General features: G+C 37.6%; 1 protein-coding gene across 1 annotated transcript in view; it reads right to left on the reverse strand.

The window, feature by feature from the left end:
* PTAR1 (protein prenyltransferase alpha subunit repeat containing 1) overlaps positions 1-23,077 on the reverse strand; it is a 36,983-nt gene that overhangs the window by 11,404 nt on the left and 2,502 nt on the right. The window contains exons 2-5 of the mRNA XM_083818808.1: positions 20,182-20,351; positions 14,564-14,630; positions 9,795-9,899; positions 6,805-7,018 (exon numbers count right to left, since the gene is read on the reverse strand). Of these exons, the coding sequence (XP_083674934.1) occupies positions 6,805-7,018; positions 9,795-9,899; positions 14,564-14,630; positions 20,182-20,351 (556 nt within the window). The remainder of the gene's footprint in view (positions 1-6,804; positions 7,019-9,794; positions 9,900-14,563; positions 14,631-20,181; positions 20,352-23,077) is intronic.

Consider the following 23,077-nt stretch of genomic DNA (forward strand, 5'->3'; position numbering starts at 1 on the left):
TATTGTCAGTGTGGTTTAAGAACAAACACAGAAAAATGTGTTTAATTTAAGAACAAACACAGAAAAACAAAATAACCACAGAACCTTTTCCCTTGTGTGCTGACAGGTATTCCCCTAAAGAAATTATACTTATTTCAAACTCTGAAAAGATAGGTGTCACAGCAACCCACAGGATCAGGAAAACAAAGAAACAAACAGCAACAAAAAAGAAAACAACAACAACAAAACTCTTATGACAAGAAATAAGCAGTTGTTAAAACCTCAAAATGGCTAGGAATAAATACTAGGTAGAGGGTACATCAAACTACATGGATATTATTCATTAGAATTATTTTATTTTTGCCTAGTGAATGATGGGTATTTGAGATTAAAAAAGGAAAAAAGATTCAAAGTAATTTACACTTCAATTTTTCAAAACAGAATGCTGACCACTGACGTGTTCTAAATCTTAGAGCTTATGGCATAGAAGACTATTTGTCTATAATTAAGATGCTTGACTTAAAATAGCTAATTGGTGAAGTCACAGACAGGCTTTCAAAACAACTTAAATTAATGACTGCAATTGTTCTTATAACATAGCTGACACCTAAGAATTTTAATTTGTGGACTTTTTTTCATTTCTAGGTAGGTGAGTTTGACTACTGGACAAAACTTCTTTCACTTTATTTTCTCTTACTAGAAGAAATGGTTACATACTTGCCTTGCATTGCTCCCTCTCTGGAATTTAAACTCTCAAAGAACTTAAAGCTGTACCTTTTTCACTTACTTTTGAAGAACTGTATATAACCTTAATGGTTTATCTAGCCTTAAACACTCTTTCTAAGCTACCTCCACCATTTGAGAGGGCTGACTGATGCAAAGCAGGTTGCATAGGCACAAGTCTGTCTTTTTCCTCATGCAGCACAGGAGGCACAGCCTCCCAGAAGGAAAACAAAAGATATGCACAAAGTTAGCAATACACCTCTTTTGTGGTGCACCTATTCTAAAAGACAAGAGAGCAAATACAAACAATGCAAATATCACCTTCTACCTGAGGTAGGTCTGGAAAAGACAGACCAGCTGCACCTTATAAATCAGCAAACTGAAATGCACTTTTAAATAATAGCACTGATAAGGTCCATTACTTGATGACGATGGTAACCTCACAAATAGAGACATAAGCAAAACAGAGACATTTAATGCCTTCTTCATCTCTGTCTTCAACACCAGTGATGGGCCCTGAGATCCCCAGAGCCCTGAGCTGGAGGATCACAACTGTATTAATGATAAACTTCCAGCCCACCCCAACTTGTGTGGGATTTGCTACTCTACATGGATGCATATAACTCTATGAGATCCAATGGGATTCATCCCAGGGTACTTAGAGAGATGGCAGATGTCATCGTGAGACCTCTCTCAATTACTTTTTTAATAGTCTTGGGAATCTGGAGAGGTCCCAGTCCCCTCAAAGTCCACTGAGGTGGGGAAGAAAACCCTGGTAATTACCAGCCTGTCAATCTCACTTCAGTGGCTGGTAAAACGATGGGAGAAGATTATTCTGGGAGTTACTGAAAAACACTTCAAAGACAATGTAGTCACTGTAGTGCAGTGAACCCAACACGGGCTTATGAGGGGAAAGTCCTGTTTAATTAATGTAATTTCCTTTTATGATAAGGTTACCCACCTAGTTGACCAAGGGAAGTCAGGAAATGTAGTATTTTGGATTTCAGCAAAGATTTCAGTCCTGTTTCTCACAGTATGCTTTGGGTCTAAATGTCCAGCATACAGCTAGACAAGAATATAATACCATGAGTGGACAACTGGCTGACAGGTGGGGCTGAAAGGGTTGGAGTGCATGGGGCTACATCAGGCTGGCAGACGGGCACTAGTAGGGTTCCCCAGGGCTCCGTTCTGGGGCCAGTTCTCTTCAGTGTTTTCATAAATGACTGGCAGATAGGACTCAAATACATACCATCAAAGTTTGCAGGTGATATGGAATTAGGAGGAGGTGTTGAATCCCTCCAGGGTGGACAGGCCTTGCAAAGAGATCTTGACTAATTAGAGGGCTGGGCAATCACCAACAATTTGAAGTTTTCCAAGAGCAAGTGGCAGATTCTGCACCTGGGATGGAGCAGCCCTGGTTGGACGTACAGAGAGGCTGGAGAGCAGCCCCACGGAAAGGGATCTGGGGGTTCTGGTTGGTGGCAAGTTGAACATGAGCCAGCAGCGTGCCCTGGCAAACGAAAGGGCCAACTGTACCGTGGGGTGCATCAGGCGCAGCACTGCCAGCTGGTCGAGGGAAGGGATGGTCCTGCTCTGCTCTGCGCTGGTGCGGCCTCACCTCAAGGGCTGTGTGCAGTTTTAGGTGACACAATATGAGAGCAACATAAAGCTATCAGAGAGTGTCCAAAGGATGGCTACAAAGATGGTGAAGGGTCTGGAAGACAAGACGTATGAGAAGTGACTGAGGCCCCTTGGTTTGCTCAGCCCCGAGCAGAGCAGGCTGAGGGGAGGCCTCATGGCGGCCTGCAGCTCCCTCACGAGGGGAGCGGAGGGGCAGGCGCTGAGCTCTGCTCTCTGGGGACAGCGACAGGACCCGAGGGAACTGCATGGAGCTGGGACAGGGGAGGGTCAGGCTGGGTGTTAGGGAAAGGTTCTGCACCCAGAGGGCTGTCAGGCACTGGGACAGGCTCCCCAGGGCAGTGGGCACAGCACTGAGCCTGCCGGAGTTCAAGAAGCCTTTGGACAACGCTGTCAGACACATGGACTGAGTTTTGGGTGGTCCTGTGTGAGGCCAGCAGTTAGATCCTCTTGGGCCCCTTCCAACTCGGGATATTCTATGATTCTATAAAGGTTTGGATTCTATTCCAGGCTTGGAATTCTTAAGGGGGCTAATAGTCCCCATTCCCAGTTCTCCACTTGAAACTTGATTAATTTCTCTCTGTTCAGCTGAACCGAACTTAACTGATCTAAATTTCTGAACATTAAAAATGTAATATCCTATTAAAAACAACATAAGGTTTAATAGTGAAATCAGAAAAATCAGACCAGCCTTCATTCAGCTGCAACTGATACTAGGCACATTATGAAGAGCTTATATCTCAGGTTAATCTGATTAATTTAACTGACACGTTCATGAGCTACAAAGATACCAAGGAACATTATAATTGAATATTTTAATTCCTCAAATAAAGCAGAGTAAACAGAATGATCCCTAGCATCATTCCTTATCTGAAACAGAAAATCTTGTTCAGAAAAGCAAGACTGAAGAGCTCTATTAAACCTCTTGAGATCTACAACAAAACTAAGGGTGTCTCTTCCAGGAACATCAGAGTAACAGTGGAAGATGCTTCAAACAACTGGAGGTGTTTTTTTTTCTCTCCCAGATGAATTTTAGCTGGGAATTTTTCTTAACAACTCAATTTTCTCCACTTCAACACCAAACAGAGCAACTCCTTTGCCATTCTTTGGAAATAACATGAAAACACCTCCCCCTCCATTCTTGAAAACCTCTTTTATCATATAGGGTAAGCCGAGTACAATGGAATTGGCACCCTGCTCCAGAACAGGACGCACATGCCGACCTTTGCCTCGACCTCTGGGTTTGCACTCCCTCTTACACCCTCCCTGACCCTCTTTCTTTTTTAATGTGCTTACCAACCATAAAATGCAACTCAAAACTTCCTCCTTGGTCTGGTACACTGGGGAAATGAAAAGGGACTGTGTCTGGGGAAAAAACTTCCTAACGACAACCACATAAATATGCCAATGTCCTCTCACACAAAAGACAAGCATTTTTGGAGTTCCAGTCATCTAAGGAAAATCCAAGGCCTTACTGGGGATGACTACAGGAAAAAATTATTTTGTGTATTTTTCATTTACTTTTTTTTTTTTTTTTTTACCTGAACAGTCACTCTCCACCCTCTAATTACGAAGTTGATTATTTCTGTCTAAGGAAAATTAAAATTTGTCCACAGTTCCTGAATAATATCCTATTTTTGTCCTTGCACACTAATGCACCATGATGGGTTTGAATTTTAACAGACTATACTGATACTATTCTCTTACACTTGTTCTCCAACTAATTACACACTCATCTATTACTAGGTACTTGGAGTTAATGTTTTTCCCCATTAGCTAATTGCACTGTCAAGGGAAAAAACTGAAGTCAAGCTTTCTCCTCCTTTTCTGAGTTATGTATTCCAATACCAGAAAGATAAGATGGGCTTGGAACAATCTGTTCTTGAAAGATCTGTAATGAATATTAATGAAGACTATTCAAATACACTGTAAACTTGCTACTATGGTTCAAGTTCTGCAGAAAAAACGAACTGAGATTTCTATATTCAAACAAAACAGTATTTTTAACGTCTAGTGCAAGAATAAAGAAACATCCATATTTTGTGACAAAATCTTCTTAGAGTTTCAAACTTTCCTCTCTAGCATTTCATATATTTTTTCCTGAGCTTGAATTGAGTTTGTCTGCAGAATCATTAGGTTTACAAAACCAAAGGTAAAAAAGAAAAAAAGCACCAAACAGCCTCCAGCCCCCAAAACCTCCAAAGTTAGCCAACATAAATTCATAAATGATAAATTGGTTTTGCAAAGTATTATTTCAGTGATAATACAACATATACATTATATTTCTGGGAATCTATTTTCTTGTACACTGCATTAAGAATAACCTAATACTACTGGCAAAGTTTTCATCATAGCAGAAATACGGCACTAAATAAAACAGTGACCTCTAACTTGAGGCAATCTTGCAAGAACTAAATGGCTAAAGAACCACAATATCTGTTTTATCTGCTGTTTTTTCAGCACAGTTTCAGCCTCAAATCTCAATGAAATTTATCATTCTTAAGCACACAACTGGCTGAACATACAAAATGAAACCTCAAGCAAGAAAAAAACACATTTATATTGTAAAATTCTGTAACATCCACTTTTACTGTTCCTTTTTTTCCCCCTCTCATGACACATCTTGCAAATAATCACTTTCTAACTCTACCTTTTAAATCTACATAGATACAAATTTTATCTCAAGATTCTTTGTATCTTTCTTGTTCCACACTTTCCTACTTTTCTTGCATCTGAAACATCTAATGCTAGGCCATCTAAAGAGTGTTGTCTCTGAAGAGAGCATCAGTGTTGCCATGAAAAATACCTAGATTCAATATGGAGATTTTCTCAATGGGTTAAACCCACTTAGACGATCAGCAGCCCTGGTGAAATTTTGCCAAAGGCTATGAAAGCCAGTTGGGCAAAACCAGAGAAAACTATCACTACCTTAGTAACAAGGCTAAAGAAAAGACCAATAGGGAAACTGGGATGGCTGCCAAGGCAAACAGAGTTGGGAGTGATCTAACAGATTTCAGCATTTTCCTGCACTGGCACACTTGTGACTTGTCACAGAAAACATTGACAACTGCCAATGAATAAAACCACCACAAAAATTCCAACTCTGAGAAGAACTCTAGCAAGATGCAACTATCTGTGTTTATTTTAATTATTAAGGAAAAGCAGGTGCAAAAAACATTTAAGGTTTTAACCCAATCTTTGAACTACTGTCAACTAAAGCATAAAATTACTGAGTCTTAATTAATAGTGCTACCATTTTTTGCCTCCTTCTCCCCCAAGCTTTTAAAAAAGCTATCAAAGATTTACGTGAAAGTGCCTATTTCCTATTATTTCTTTAACCTTAATTTCTAACCTCCAGGCTATCCCAATCCTGTATCACTGATTTTTCCGTACCTATCTTTTCACATCTTACTTGGTAGATGAATAAATTCTGTGTTGTCTCCCTCAAGGAGCCTGGAACATACTTGCTACCTACTACTGATCTGACACAGCTATTTTTAAATTTTCTCAGGTGACAATTAACAGGAAACAAGCAAAACAACATCCACTGCTAGCAATAGCTGGCCCATAAGACTTAACAGTAAGAGCTCTACAGACTCAACCTCCTTCTCTAAATTCCTCCCTTACTTCTGCTACAGATTTACAGTAAAATACTGTGAGTGCTGTTAGAAATGCAAATGATGTGTCACTGTATCTGCCTACAATTCACAGTCAATTCACCTGTCATTTTAGGAACCACAATATTACAAAACCACCCATATAATTTTAGATTGTGTCACATTGAATTAATTCAATTTTCCATAGGTCTCAAAGTTTTAAATACTACCATGTGCTATCAAATATTCACCACCACATAAGACTGCTGGAGCTGGAATGGCCTGATAAGATGCCAAAAGCATGGCTGCCAAAAGATGCTGTTGGAGTTGAAGAAACTAGCTATTGGAACTACTATGCGTTCTCTGTAATTTCTGCTGTCTTAACTCAATACATCAATATTCTGACCTGACAGAGAAGGAGAGTAAGTGTAGGAAAATAAGACATCATGTTACACTATCAAAATAATATCCATCGTGTGTTGTCTTTTTTTCTATTAGGAAATTCAAGATTAGTGTTATGAAACATTTTTTGTTCCTTCTTTGTTTTAGCTCACGTAGTCCTACCTATCCTCTACGTGTTCACCAACACTAAATACCAACAAACGAACAGAACGTTGTACATGGAAAATTTTTCCTGTACATGTACAGGAAAAATCTGTTCTTTCTGCAGAGCATAACTTGACTATGCTGGCAAGAAAAATGCAAACCAGTATGTATTGCAGTGTTTTGCCTGTTTTTTAAGAACATGCTTAGCTGTCTATACTCACTTAATATGACACTATCCACCCATGTCAGAGGATCTGCTTGGCAAAACAGTTCTTTTTTTTAAACAAGGAAATTTAAGACTTTATTCACTATTGCGTTATACCTTGACAGTCAGCTTTCCCACATGCTGTAAAACCCAGATGCGATGGGACCAGGCATTGTAGTTACTTGGGTATCTCCCAGCAGCTTCAGAGCAGACATTCATTTCCTCCTGCACTAGTCGATGAATTCTCTCCACAGGTGCTGCTCCCAAGTTTCCTTTATTCACAAGAGTGGGCAAGGAGTTTTCCTGAATTAGATGTTGCAGCACCCATCGTCTGGTTAAACGATGTACAGTGTTAATGACGAGAGACCAATTTTTAGAGAAAAACATTTTTTTTGCATTTATATAAATCAATCAAGCTTTTCTGAAATTTCTATTATCTGAATTATGCTGTAATTAGAGGCTGAATAAGAAAACGTAGCAAACACAACCACCTGAACTGCTCCCATACTGAGAACTATGACTTTATGATCATATTCCAATATAATTTAACTTTAGCTGTATTTGTCTGTTTGCTTACTGTAAGTAGCCATGGCTACTTACCGGAAGAAAACAAAAAGAAACAGCAAATAAGGAAAACAATTCAAGGTCTGCATATGGTTTCTCATGAGTTCCTTTCAGAGGCTCGTATAGCACTAAAATAAAGTTTAAAAAATTAGGCAGAAAAATGTGACTCAATAAAGATATTAATTGTGCTTCTTGTGCATCTTTTACACTTCTCAGTACTGTACATTGCAAGCAAAATCAGTTTTTGTACATCACTAGCAGAAAGAAAATGCAAAAGACTGAAGGTTTCAGTGGCTATGGGCTTAACTGAAACAAATGTCTTTACTATTGAATAAAACATATTTGATCTGAAGTCACTGAGACACATACAGATTCCTAAATGGCTTTTCAATTTTATTTTGGACTGGCTTTAGTAGTATTTTTAGATGACGACTGTATTTTGAGAGGTGTCCTCAATGCTACAGAAAACGTACATTTGCAGTCTCTACAGAGAACTGAAAATGATGGCAGATATTCATGCAGCAGCGTCAAGAGAATGCCAATGAGACCACGTGGAAATGAGTGGTCTGGAAAGCTGGACACATTTCAGTTTGTGCAGTGGATTTTTTCTATTTTGTACTGACTCACATCAGTCACAAAAGCAATTAATAATTACTTCATGACAGTGTCAGCTAAAAAAAAATAAATAAATTGAGAATTCTCCTTTGCAGTTCCATCATACATAAAATAGCAGCTGTAAAAAACATAATACTCAGAAAAAAGAGTAATCCGTTTTCTTTTTGTCTCGTTTGAAGAATGTTTATAACATTCTTATTCATTTGTATTTATTTAAACTGTGCCTTTTTCTTAGTTATTTTAAACAAGATTTAAACTATTGGAAGACAATATGAACAACTGTAATCTAAACATTACCATCTACTATTTTTTAACTTCAGTCACCAGATATGCAAGAAATGGGAAAATCTCAATCATTCTTGAAACTACTTTTTTATTCTGAGCAAACACAAGAAAGAACAACAAATTATAATACTAATAAAAATATTCCTAATTTATGATTGCATTAGAGACAGACATTTTCATTAATTCTAAGATGTAAATAAATACTAAGAACCTTACAACTTAGCTTGTAGTCAAACTTCTGACTAGTTTCATAAAAGTATGTTGGTCCTCATAACGATATGTATGGCACCAAGCTCAGCACTAGTTACATGCTAAAATTAGTTTTCCACTGCTAGCTACCACAGAGGAAGGGCTAAACCATGACAAACTGCGGGGTGTTCTTCCATTATATCCATCTAGTCCTTTTGCTTCAAACAAAGCAATCAAGCAGCATGAGTAGTTAGAATGAAGATGCTGAAAAGCCATTGAAGGGTAACAAAATTAAAAATCAACACTGCAGAAACTCATTAATGTTGTTGCTAAATCAATACCACTAAGAAATTAACAGAAACTAAGTGAGGTAATAATACCCTATAAAGTAAGTAACACCTAGTAATATTCCATGTATTGCATTCTGTGTAAACTTCAAGAATTTTGAGCACATCCACTCAAAAAAAAGAGTTTACCAACAACTCCCTCATCCCAAAATCCATGTTACTTTTAAGACTGAAACTTGTATATGTTTTTGATAGAATATGAATCCCCTCATAGGATATTAACTTCACGGTTGTCTCAATACTGGGCATGTGAAATGCAAACATTATGAACTGCTTTCTAATGTTTTCCATTCAAATCTCTTGAAAATTGTTTGTAAAAGGATGAATAAAAATGTAAAAAAAAAAAAATAACACACATACCAAGAAATTTTATCACAAAATTGAGCAATGTGTCTATACTTCACTCAGCTGTGCTACAGGAATTTTACATACACTCAGTCATGACTAAAATGGTTAGCTCTGTGTTTCAGTAATTCTGGAGTTACATTTTTCAAAAATGTGGTCTGGTGTCTTAATATTTAGCATAGGTGATTTAATGGCATTGCGTAAATTAGAAATGATAAAAACATATTCACCAAACCAAAAAAGACTAGAAAAGAAATGGAAAGGAAGACACCTTCAGTTACAGAGATTAGCTTTTATAGATTCTTCTCTTTCCAAAGTGTCTGTAGACAAACAATAGAGTTATAGGCTGGGGGGCTAGGGGACAGTAACCCACAGTGCTCAAATAGTTACTACTGATGGAAACAAAATTCTCAGGATGAGAATTTTAGGTGCTGCAAGACATGATAAACCCTTAGGAAAAAAATGATCCCATCTCCAAAGCTCATTAAAAATATGCCATATATTGGCATATGATTGTATATTTTGTGTATATCATATTGCATATGATTGTAGTTCTAAGTGTAGAATGAGCGAAGCATCTTCAAAAGCTAAAGCACTGAATTTTACAGTGACTGGCTCAAAGAATCTGCTGTATTTCTAGTTGTCCTCTTACATCTAGCACTCTGCTTAACCCAATCACAGAAGAAAAAACAAAACAAAACAAAAAACACCTAGGAAGAATGTTTAAGTTTGGGGTAGCAACAGAAGGCAAGGGAAACAAACCTATGAATCCATGTTTCTGGACTCTTTGGAAACTTGGTTAACGCCAGTTTTCCAAGATGCAAATCTTTAAGTGGATTTAAAGTGCCAGATAGTATTAATTCTTTCCTACAAAAGATAAAATAAATTTGTATGAATAAAAGATGTAACCTGAAAACAAAACACAAATCCCAATAACAAACAGCATGGCATTTTGTTTGCATTAAAGTACAATTTCACTGTCAAATTAAAAGGCTTTGGTGGATTGACCCATTCCGCTTACTATATAGAGGCACCACTATTCAGCCAGGCCCAACAAAATAAATCCAAATCAAAGAACTTTAATACATTCAATCTGTTGGTTCTCAATTCTAACAACAACCACCACCAAAAACCACTGAATCAACTGTATTTTTGAGTGTGGCCTCTACCACATTTTCTATTACTAATCAGAAAGCCAAGGAGTTTGGGCTACATGTAATGCCTGTTAACAGTAATGTTGCTTTTATCCGCACACTCTAAAAGAGTCTTAATAACAAAAGTTGCTTCTTTTTTTTTTTGATTCAAGGACTGCCAATAGAGTTACATATATGATGAAATATCTTTCTTGAAAGTAGGCCTTTAGATTATTCTGTATATCTGAAAATACAGTCACTCTTCCATACAGCTTCCCCCCCCCCCCCATTTTATTTTCACACGCAATTTTTAAGTATGTCTCAAGGTACAGTATCACTGATTCCTAAATTTAGAAGGAAGGGAGAAATATTCTGTGTGTGTAAAGTATTTTTCAAACTTACCAGAAAGGCAGAAATTACTACAATTACTCATATGTAAAACACCTTCTGGTTAAAAAAAAAAAAAAAAAAAGGATTTGCCCTAACAAAACTTACTGTTCAGCTAACAAAAGCCTTCCCAGAGCACCCTCTATACAGACACAGCAGAGTGAAAGTCTGTATTTTACCTTTTTTGCCATCTTTGCACAGAATTCCCTGCTCCACACCCTGTTTGCCTTTCCAGATTTACAACTCTTCCTGCCCCTCTCAAGCATGTTTGTAGACATCACCCTGTCACTGGGTGACAGGTGTAGACATCACCCTGTCACTCCAAGAACATTAGCCTCCATCTCCTATTCTCCAATCTACTTATTAGATAGCTGCTTTGAAGTTAAGATACGGTAAGATCCAAAATTACCATTTGATTTCAGGAAACATGCCTCTTCCAGGATCTCAGCATGCATAAAGCTGTAGCAATTTTGGCTTTTAGTTCATTTGTTTGTTTTTAAACGACGTGTTGTTTACCACAATCATATGCATGGCACCAGGTTAAACAAGAGGAGTGCTAGTCGGTGAAGGGCATAGGAAAAGAAAAAAAAGAAGTGGTGGGATGGGAAAGAAATACACTATGAAAACAACTCCTACATACCAAGCAAAACATCTCTGTGGTGTGAAACATAACATAGAATGGCAACACTCTGGCAGGTGGAAGAACTGGTCTATTATTGCTATGCAAAAGGCGACATTTTGGTAAAAAAACATGTACATAGACAGAGAAAGAGCAGTCTAGATCAGTCCAGCACTTAAAAAAAAAAAAAAGCAATATGTACAGGTTTAGATTAGTTATGGATTACCAGGACAGCAACCTCCCAGTATACAGACTCCTCATGGGGAAATTGCCCTTTCTATCCTAAAGTTTTAACTGTAAATAAATAGGCTCAAACGTATTTACTCTTAAATTTGTTCTGAGTTTTACAAAGTTGAGGAACATCACAGGCAAGATTTAATTTTTCTGCTGTGGTAGAAAAACAGTTTTTAGCTTCACAGATTTACATTCAATAGATACACTCATTCATAAGTAAGGGACTTCAACCATACGTATGACTAAGGTATTATAAACTCCAAATAAACCTCTATCAGTCTCTTTAAGCAAATGTCACATTTAGGATATACAACTTCCAGCTCACGTTTTGCCACATGAACCATTGTTAGTTCTTCAACCTTCAGAATTCTAACTCCTGTAAGGGATAAACTGAAATGCTCTTCACTTGCCTCATGTTTTAATGACATCTTTGAAGTCACTGATATCTCATGGGAAAATATTTGAACTTTCAGAGCTTCTTGTTATCTGATGCCTTTTGACATTTGATCAATCATACATGTAAGCAATGATATCAACAACAATGATGCCTATGACGATTTCCTTCGTAATAACTTACATAACGATTTTGGTCATAGTAGCTTGAAAGATTTTTCAACTTCTAAAAACATAAAATAAGTTATGATTAGTAACTGCAAATGCCTCTTTGCTCATTCTGTACGACAGGAATTTCCCTATAAGTTCTAAGAAATGACACATCTCCTATTCTTTACCATGCACTCCTACACCACACAATTGGCTCTTGATCAGTTCTCCCTGCTTAGGTTATAGGCTCTGCCATTCTGTAGCTTCCCAGTTTCTTCTAATAATGAATAAATCTAATAAATAAATAAAAGACTAACCTGTGCAGGCACATTACACCGTTTAGAATAGCTCCAAAGTCAAGACAGACATATTATATTACCTGTTCCTAGCAGATAGCATATTTAAAGTTTTATGTTCTCCTGTCCTTCACTAATGACTTGCAACTTTCTATGATGGTCATTTGAGCTCAAATACTCATTAGCCTTCCATATCACCACTTCTCTTCTTGTTCTGCGAAGTCCTGTCTCCTCTCCAAGGAAGAGATTTCCTTTTCCTACTCTCAAACAACCACATTCTCTCCACACTCAACACTGTTGGGTCAATCACTACTTCTGAAGCTCTCAGCAGAGAATACAATGTAAGAAACATGGATTATCTCAGCCTAAAATGATAAAGTTATTAGATTGTACACAAAATACTCTGCGGAATGGGCTGCTATTCAGTAAATAACTCTTATTCTTTTTATTTTAGGCTTCTCCGAATCTATGATGCTTTTTTTCCTCTCCAAATAAAACAGGGAATTTGTGTGTCAAGAGCATACGATGAATCTGGCACAAAAAACATCCTCTGCAAGATGAAAACAATCATCCCACGGCTGATCCATCATGTTCTGCAAGCAGAGTGCAAGTCCCACACAATTAGTTCCCAGCTTACAATAATCCACAGTACAAATTTATCTCCGGTATCTGTGCAGAACATAGCCTGTCTTCTACTCTGTGACTGCATATATCATCCATGTCTGTCTGCCTTGATCTGTAGCATGCTGAAATAGGAATTACACAGCATAGTAGGGAGGCTGAAGTGTTGTGCTTTGGCTTGGGTTTTGCCATCAAGCATCTACCCTTTGAAAGGGCCAATGCCCAGCAGCAGCCTAAACCAAGGAAGGTTTATATTCAGCACATCAAAACCTCATCTAGGGCACTCAGAGGCAAATTCCTGAGCTACTGAATGGCTGGTATGACATCAGCTTCTCTCCGAATGTGACACAGTGCTTCAAAGACAAACCACTAACCAGGCCACCGCACGAAAAATTAGGGGAGCACAGACATCCTCTCAAGTTTTTTGCACACTGTGGTAAACCATAAAGGCCATAAAAGAGATGATCTTCATCTACATTCCTTAACATTGTTATTCTATTTGCAATTTTAAACTACCCCTCTCATGTATGTACAAACAAACTCTTTCAGCTATCAGGCAGAAAAAAAATGCACAGACTGTTAAGGATGGACACATTTGCATCAAAAAAAAAAGACAAAGCAAAAACCTGAATTCAGTTTTATATACAAGATTACATTACTCTAATAGCTCTAGTGTTTATACATGCTGATAATTCCATTTTGTTACTTGAAAGCTACTTGGGGGTATACATTTTCAAGACACTAAGCCCTTTGCTACCACTTCCACCTGCCTTTCTTACACCCAAGATGCTAGAGAGTTACAGATCCCAGCAGAATCCTTCAGAACTGAATCATCAATTAAAAAAAAAAAATCTGAATTTGTAATATATAGGGCTGACAGCAACCCACAGCCATCGCTTTTCTAGGTCATTTTGTTCATTTTTTTCCTACTGAAATTAAACTACTACTTTGTTTAACTACAAAGAGTGTTTTTGGTTTTGTTTTTTTTTTTGTTTTAAACAAGAGCCCTCCTGGACATTAACAACTTCCTGCCAGCCCTCTAACCACTCTTAAACTATTCCTTTTAGACTGCGTCATATCTTACCTGGGATGCAGAAGAATATTCCCCCACCTGCAGGATTTACACAAAATGATCTGCTTCACAACGCTATGAATACAACTTCCTCCCCTTCTCTTGCAGTATATATCTATTAAGGGCTATTCGGCTTTGATGAGCTGCACTGGTAATGGTAGTAAATTGAACAGTTAGCTCAGAAGGACTCAGGTATAATACTGAACGAATGGTAACATGGGAACAATGAAATCAGACAGCAAACGTCTGTTGGGCGCTATGTGATTCAGCAAAAAGGGTATGTCCATCTCAGGTTTACAACTCAGTTGAAGCCTGCCTCAAGCGATGGACAAAAAGAGAAGTGGCAGTTTAAATGGGACTTCTATCCAAAAAAAAAACAAAAAACCTAACTCCTGTATTCACATGCAGCAACGTAAACTTTGTCTGCATGAAAAAAACAAAAACCAAAACCAGTATGAAATTATCTGTGAGGCATACAGGATAAAAGAGATGTTCAACATTCCTTCAGCACTCCTTAGCTGAGAAGCTGTTGCTGTGTCATTAATTACCACTTAAAGCAGACCTTATGGCTGACTTGCATATTAAGGCCCAGGTCTTTCTTATGTCATTTGCTCAGGGCAACCTACCTCACGTTCCAAGCTGTGGTGAAGTCTGGGTTCAGTAGCAGCAGCGTACACGTGATATCTATCAGCTCTAAAATGAGTATAGGAAAAAAACACAAAAATTAGCAATGGTTCACAAAGAGCAGTGATCTCTCTGAAATCCCTTCGCCCCCACCTGTCCTTAATTTCTCTCCTCCCATGGCTGCTGTATCTGTGGATGCCTGCCTCTGCAAAACACTGCTATATCTCATTCCAGAAAAAATGACAATTTAAGAGGGAGCAAAATCAGCCATATCTTCCCTTTTGGCTATTTGAAATAATGGACTTCTGTATTGTTACCTACTCTTATCTAAGAAGTCTGCAGCTGGGAATTTCTGACTGCTACCTGTCTATCTAACTAGATAGATGGTATACAGACATATGGATAGATAGATACACAGATATATCTATATAGAGATATAAATAACTAGATAGACAGATTCAAACACATCATATGCTCTCAGAGATGGGCAGGAAAATTACTTAATTTGTATTTTAACCAAGATGTTTCTCAGAGAGGTCAGTTGTTATTTAACTGTGTGAAAAAGTAGAATATGTTTGTTTATAACTGCATACCTACTTGTTCACTTATGTCTGACAGAGCAAATCTGTGCTCCTCATGATGCTCCTACCTATAGTTATGTTATATATTTATATATATATTATATATAAGTTATATATATATACAGATATTTGTATATCTATATGTTATGCAAGCAAAAAAAAAAGTCCTCTTTAGTGCACTGTGACAATTTTTAACTGAGCTGTTACGGTGATATTTTAAAAATTACCTCAAAGAATTAAGCTGAATTGTTTTTTTCAGGTTTCTTTTTTTTTTCCTTTTTTTTTTTTTTCTCTTAATTAAAATTTTTTGTTTAAAGACCTGTTTGTTGCTGGGGTATGAAACGCATCTAAGATGTGCAAACACTTTTCTTAATATGATGCCTAAACGTACACAGCTTTTTCTTTGACTTATTCAACCTCTGAGACAGTAAAGTACTTCAACACCTATTTAACACCTATTTAATTTTACACGGATAAATTGCAGGTGTCCACAATAAAATATTCAGGATTACTCACATATGTAAAATTTAACACCTAGTAAGTGTTTTGCTGGCTATGGTTTTAATTGTACACTCAAAAAGTCGCATTGGCAACACTCAGCAAATCAAAAGCAGATGTGTAAGAAGAAATATAAAGTAAAATTGTGAGCTGTGGTTGTTTCATTTACACTTTCCATTTAACCTTCTTAATATATTAGCAGTTATTCTACCTTTTACGGAAGTCTACAGATTGTACGTGTCATCAATAAACACAATTAAACACTAATTATTCTGTTATTATTACCTCAAGTCATAAACAATACAAACATAGAAAACTTCCTGCCTTTCAAAATGCAACGGGCCAACAGCTAATAATCACTTCTCACTATGTTATGCAAGGTAACATAAATCTTCTTTATGTCAAATTCACATACCTACTATAGGGTAATTGAGAGTTTCTTGAAGGAACAAATCCAGCAATTACCACCTTAGCTGCTAAACACAAACCAATGATTCTCAGAAAATGATTCTCCTTTATTTAAGTAACTGCATTGCTACCCCATTCAACCAACCTTCTCTCCAACTGGTGTTTGTTAAAAACAACAACACAAACACAAAAGAAGGAACCCCACACAAAATTCTAGTATTTGCTTTTCCCCTAGACGAGAGAGCCACACCCATCTTAGTCTTGCTTTCTTATATTTAAACTAAACTGCCAGCAAATTGCTGGCTTAGTACAATTTTTAAAACATATTGTGAAGAGTTTCAACCACCAAATCTAGGTTGACTGACACTTATCATGCATTTCATTTTCAGCTGCTTATCACTTTGCAAACAAGTCTGCAGGCTGTTTCTAAAGGGTCCAATGCTTCTGCTCAATCACAAAAGCATCAAGGCACCAGGACTGCGCAATAATAAAGGAGATCTGCCTTCAGGACCTTTTTTATTTGCTATAGGAGGAAAAGGTATTAGCTATAGAAGTGAAAGGTAAATGGGACTGCAAAATGCAGGATAAGATGAAATGGAGAGAAACAAGAGTACTGTGACAAAGAACATCATTATAGACAACACAGAGCTGCTGAACTTAGACATTAAAAAATCTGAACTTTTGAGTGCTGAATTTTATTAATTGTTTCAGTAATTACTAGATACCATCATTATATAGTCTATGACAGATAGGATATGTTAAATGAAATTTATTACAGCCTGTATCGATCTTTCAAATTCTTTTTAGAAACCATTTTCAAAGACTACATAACTCCACGTAGAAGAATATAGTTTGTTTGTCCTACAGTCATGATTTCCCATTAATGTGACTATTCTGGTATTGCCCAAGGCTTGAAACAGCACCAAGACATACACAATTTAAGCACTAGCTTATCTACCATTTTGTCTGTTTTATAGAAGTGTTTGAAAAAAAAATAAAAAAATCACTGTATCCTGAACATAATCACAGGAAAGAAGCATACAAAAGGAAAATCTCCAAGCAATAACCATTTCTTTCAGTCCAATTTACTTTGACGTTTTCTGTAACAGCACATGTAGATTTCACGAAATAGGAATTCTGAGCCAGAGATTTCAAATGACACAATTTTAGTAACCTCTGAGTTTTTCCATGCAATGTCATGTGAGAGATCTGGCACACATAGGTAGTAGTTGCCAGATAGTTTTCTTTGTGTCAATAACAAAAATCAACATGTCTTTTATTTAAAATTTTAAAAGCACTTTCTGCTGGATACGTTTTAATCAAAATACAGCATCACAGATGCTCACAAAATAGGTATCATTCTGTACATTAAAAGTTTCCCCAGATGCAAGAGGAAAAGAATGACTCTATATTTTTAGCTTGTTTTCTTTGCAAATATGACTGTATCCAGATTTTTATTTTTGTACGTGTATCACACTAATGCGCTTTTCAGAAGAAAAAAGGATTCCACTGTTTTAGAAGGAAAGAAATTAGAAGAATTTAGAAGAAGAAAAAATTCCACTGTTATAGAAGTGGAAATGCAGGTTTATGGGAAGTAAGGATATTCTGGGAATATGCACAATGATACTCTGCATAAAGAGAAAATGTGTAACAATTTCAGACAACTGTCTTGTTGTCATACACAAATAATTACATACATATATTAAAACAATTTGGAGAAACGATAAAAACATATTATGAAATTGGGACTTCTAAACTAGAACAATAGCAAGAAGTACTCTTGATCCTGGATCCCAAGAAACCTTCAAGCTTTCAAAAGAAGCCATGATGAAATTAAAAATCTCTCAGAAAGTTATTAAGGACTGATTATAAAGAACTGGCTTCTTCTAGGATCCTGCCAGAAGAATATCAGATGAAATTGTTAGCATTCATGAAGACACATAATCTACAAAGTGATTATATGAAGGTGCTTTTATGAGGTGATGGAAGTTAGGGGCATGCCTGCCCAAATCTACCTTCCTCCAATTTGTTCACTCAGTTCTCTTTTATCTCCTAAAATATTACATATGCATTAAGTTTTACAACACATCTATGCATATTCATTTCCTAGCTCCACCTAGCCCCGCTTCATATGCTAATTATCTTATCAGTCCTTCTGCACTTGCTATCACTCTCTGGTGGTCGTCCGGGTGGTTGTTGGGATGAAGTAAGATGTCTTCATCAGAGTTGAACTTTTTTTACCTTTTCTTCTTACGCATGCTCTCTGAGCCCTTGGTCTCAGTCCAAACCATAAGGTTGGTTTGATCCAGTTCCCAGGGTCCGAGGGGCCCCAGTTATCTAGATGTCTTGCAATTTCGCATTCTTTTAGTCTTCCTCCTTACTCCTCATCATGAATTGGTGCATTCACTCATGCTATCTTTGCACATATATTTTGTCCCTTCCAAGCGCAGCCCAGGCACAGTACATCGCAAATGTAACACATATTCAGCAATATTCATTAGATAAATGTATATTTCATCTTCTATTACCAACAAAATCATACACCTTAATCAGGACCCTGTTCTTCTTCTTCGTTCTATCTAAAATGGCTTATGGTAACTCAAACAATACAGAAGAGGTAACAGGAGACTGTATTTGCAATCACTGTTTATTACAAATATTGAGAGAATACGCAATTGAGTTTGCAGCAGCAATAAATCTATACTTCTGCTACATTCAAAAGAAAACAACTACCTTGCCAAATTCTCACTATGAAGTCTTATTTACGAAAAAAGAATTCAGAGGCAAATCCTTGAGGATATTACATTTCAAGAAAATATAGAAAAGGTAACGTCTCTTGATATAGTATGCCTGCTTAACCTATGTTAAAAACAATTATGTAGGTCTGTCTGGGAAAGACTTCTGCCTTCATTTCCTCCACCACTGCAGTTCAGTTTCCACTAGAATTTCCTATCATATGTGAGACTCTTTTAAGGGTACAGCATGCTAAATGCTGTAAGCTGTACATTGCTTCTAAGCATGCTACTAACAAGGTAAGGTCCTGATTATGTTTTACAGGAGTTACTCAGAAGACGTAAAAATACCGTTGGTCATCTCTTCTCAAACATGTGACATTGGCTTTCATAATTAAAGAAACAAAGGAGAAGAGAGTTACTCTTCAAAGGAAGAAAATCAAACAAGATTCAATAGACAAACAGGCACTTATCTAAACTTCACAGTGGTCCAGTATTTTCTGATGCATAACTTTATGACCTGTGTTTTGAGAGAAGAGATTCTGAGATGCTTCAACTGTGAGGAAAGCAGGAACGCTTTCTGAACAGTCAGAACACCCTTGCCATTCCTGCTGGACAGACAGGAATGCACCAGACAGACGGTGTCACCACAAGAAAGCACAAGAACCTGCCTAAAATGAGCAGTGTGCCAGTAAATTTGAATCCAACTGAGAGAAGCATACAGGAAGAAAAATTTTTAAGCTGTCTGCCATTTAGAAGAGATCTAAAGCCATAAGCAGAAAAATTAGTTTCCTAAACTACAGTCACCCTTTTTCATTCTTGTTTTAAACAAAATAAGTTACTTTGTAAAGAGTCGTATATCCCATGTCACACTTGTTTATAATTCTTAAAAAAAAAAAAGAAAAAAAACACTACATTCAAAATAGACAATACATACAAAAGTACTTTTCATGAAAGTAAAACATATTAAAAAACAGAACAACAACAACAAAAAAAGAAAAAGGGAATAGAGTTTTACAATTACCAAGTTGTTTGGACACAGGATTCCTGGTACCCCTAAGTCCAAAAAATATTGCACTTCTTTCTTTAAATCCACACATCTCCATAACTGCCCTTCTGTCTCAGGGCATAATTCCTTCTATACACAGAAATGGGAGTAACTCACTTCTCTCTAAACCTTCCAGTGTGGCAAGAGAGGAAGGATTTGCATTTTCAACCAAGCAACAATACAACTCGTTCGTGTCGCCATGAAGCACAACATAAAGCCTGAGAGCTGCACTCAGTTCTTTCAGAACAGGTTAAACTGCCTTCAAGAAGGGGCAGTGTAGTGTCCAAAAAAGGTAAATAAAAAATGTGTGTTAAGAATCAGGTAAGATACTATTCTCCAACTGGGTAACTTACCATCTTTGTTCAGCCATTGTTTTCTTTGTCTGTAGAGTAGAAGTTTATTGTGGACATATGGCAAAAGAAACTTGACACACCAGCTCTCCACACCAAGCTTGTTTTCTACCAGGACTATAGGGCTCCGGTTATATCTGGCTTCAGGACAGGGTATTAATCCAATTTCATCTCTTAAAAAAAAAAATACAGAAAGAAATATAATTAAACTTAGTTCCAGTATTTGCCAATTATTTTTCTCAAAAAGCAGTGCTTCCTGCCCATTCATCACCTTTTTCCCTGACGTTGCAGAGGTCTGTGCTCATTATTCTCAACTCATCCTCCTGTTTCTTCCTAGACTTCAGGTATTATAAAATGTGTTTTGAGAAAGACAACCTCTGCACAATTATGTAGCAAATTAACTCAGTAAATAAATTATTCAAACATGTTTTAAAGTGCGAATAAAGATTTAAGTTGAGGGGGGAGAGAAAAAAAGCCTAAACATATTTTATCACCACAAAATTTATTTAGACACAATATAAAAGCTAGCTGTGGTTTTGGTTAAGAGCCTCTACAAAATTTTATTTTAGCTCCCCAGTGCTGTAGCAACAGAAAAACAGGGACATTTTAAGACATGCTGAACAGCCTCAATGTAATAACCATGACTGCATGAACAAGAACGAATTCAAAATCTTTAAAATGCTATCTAGGAAGATTCCTTCTGGTGATTCTCACTTTTCTGAACACATTCAGAAAAGCTACACTAAGTTTTCCCAAAAATCTTGAATGGGCAAGGTCCCTGCTTTGTATTTTCACATTACCAACATTAACCAAGCCTCTAGAAAAAAAAAAGTCAAATAAATAAAACATGGCCACAAAAATTCATACCAGCAAACACAGCTGCAGTATCTAAAAGCTTTTTGGTTTCAAGGGGCAACATTTTTTTCCCTTTTTCCTCAGCTTTTAGCATACATGGGTGTTGGAAGAGTGGCTTTAACAGCTTCTTAAAAACAAACAGACTGTCAATTTTTCACACTCACCTGGACCGAAAGCAACATTATTTTATACTTGCTATTATGAACGATTTCACCATTATGCCCTGTTTCACAGAAAAATGTCTGTTGCTGAGAAGGGAGCTCCTCAGGTCTCAGACAGGAAAAAAAAACTGCTGTAGTTTTCAGAACCACCTTAAAATTTCTCAGTACAAGGCCTACAGATACGCTCCGACCCTGTAACCTTAACTCAGTTACCTTAAACTAATTTTGTTACTAGATAATCTGAATGCACTGATTTAGTTCAGTGTCTAAAAGCAAAAGTGACACCACGTGCTTGTTAAAGAACAAGTATATCTGCTTTTTCAGAAAACTGATTTATTCTGTCAGACTGCAACAAGCCACAAAGAGCACAAGCAACCTGAGGGAAGACATCCCCAAATAGCTTGGCTCTGTCTCCAAACGCACAGCCAGGTCCCCTACCCATCTCGTCACCTGGGAACAGAAGAGGAAAACTATATTTTACTACCCACTACACCGCAAGCAGTAAATATCAAAAGGAAGATTTTCATGCTTGCTGCTCCACTGAAAAAACAAGTTAAGCTTTTCACAAAGCTAGTCAGATTAGACCTACAACGTCATTCCAGACTGCTGCTTTCAAGAAGGTGCCTTATAGACTGAAGTTGGTACTTCCTGCTGGCTCCATTTCATTTATGAATCTTAAACCTAGTCCTTGGCCAAACTTTGCCTGGCCTTGCATACTGGGACACACAGGGCCTCAGCTACAAGAAAGATAGTTACCTGCAGCTTTGCTAATTAATTCTGTGAATAACCAATAAAATTTGCCAGCTGATGCCTATAGACAGTACACCAAAGGTAAACAGCAAGGGGAAAAAACAAAAACAAAAAACAAAGAGAACCACACACCCACACCTTCTGTTCTTACCAAGCAAAAAAGGTCTGATTTGGGAAAGCTAAATTTCACAACACTGCGTTGAAGATGCCACGATGACAGATAGGTAAGGTTTGCACGGAGCTGACAAGCCAAACACCCCAACTCTGGGGTCATGCTCAGCAAGCCAAGAGGCAGGGGGCCATACCATGGCACAACGAAAATTGTGAAGATACAATGCAACACAAGAAATGGTGTGTCTGGTAACTGCTCATTTTTCCCAAGACGCAAACCAGGACTTGTCATCTGGTAGAGATGTTGTCTACAACACCCTGGTATTGCTTCTGATGACCTGGGTGGTTCAGAAACCATATGTGGCTTTCAGTTCCTGAGAAGGAACAGAATTTATACTTTAAAATACCAGAAGAACAGACTTATCCACAACAGGGTGCCTAACTTACGGCCAAAACAATTCATACAAACCACCACCTATTCCAGCTGGCTGCTCCTGAAGGCCCCCCTGGTCCGCAAAAGGAACAAGTAACAGGGCAGGCCGTTCATTTTGTCAGTCCAACAGATACTGCTTGAGAACACCTGCAGCCTTTGCTCCATCGCACACCCCAAAAAACGCTTCTGCAGCAGGACTCACGCGCAGGCACCAGTCACCCAATTAGCGCTTGTAAAAGTAAATGACTGAAATACCCTTAATCTTCTGCAGACAGCCTCCGGTCACAGAACTGTAGGATCATCCAGGATCATCCAGGTTGGAAAAGAACCAACCATCAGCTCCTTCTGGGGTTGCTGTGACCCCAGAGCAGGACCTGGCACTTACCCCTGATGAATGCAGCCATCGATCCGGCCCAGGCGTGGGCACAGCTCGGTCATATTGACATGACTGCACAAACCAGCTGCAGGACGGAGGATGCACACATTTAGGTCAAGATACAAGCTGCTCACAACACTGAAGGAAACAGCAATCGAGGGCTGCTGTTCTTTGCTAGCACCTGAAGCACCACCTACTGTGAAAGTAATATTT

The sequence above is a fragment of the Anser anser genome, assembly GCF_964211835.1.
Source record: "Anser anser genome assembly, chromosome: Z".
NCBI lineage: Eukaryota > Metazoa > Chordata > Aves > Anseriformes > Anatidae > Anser > Anser anser.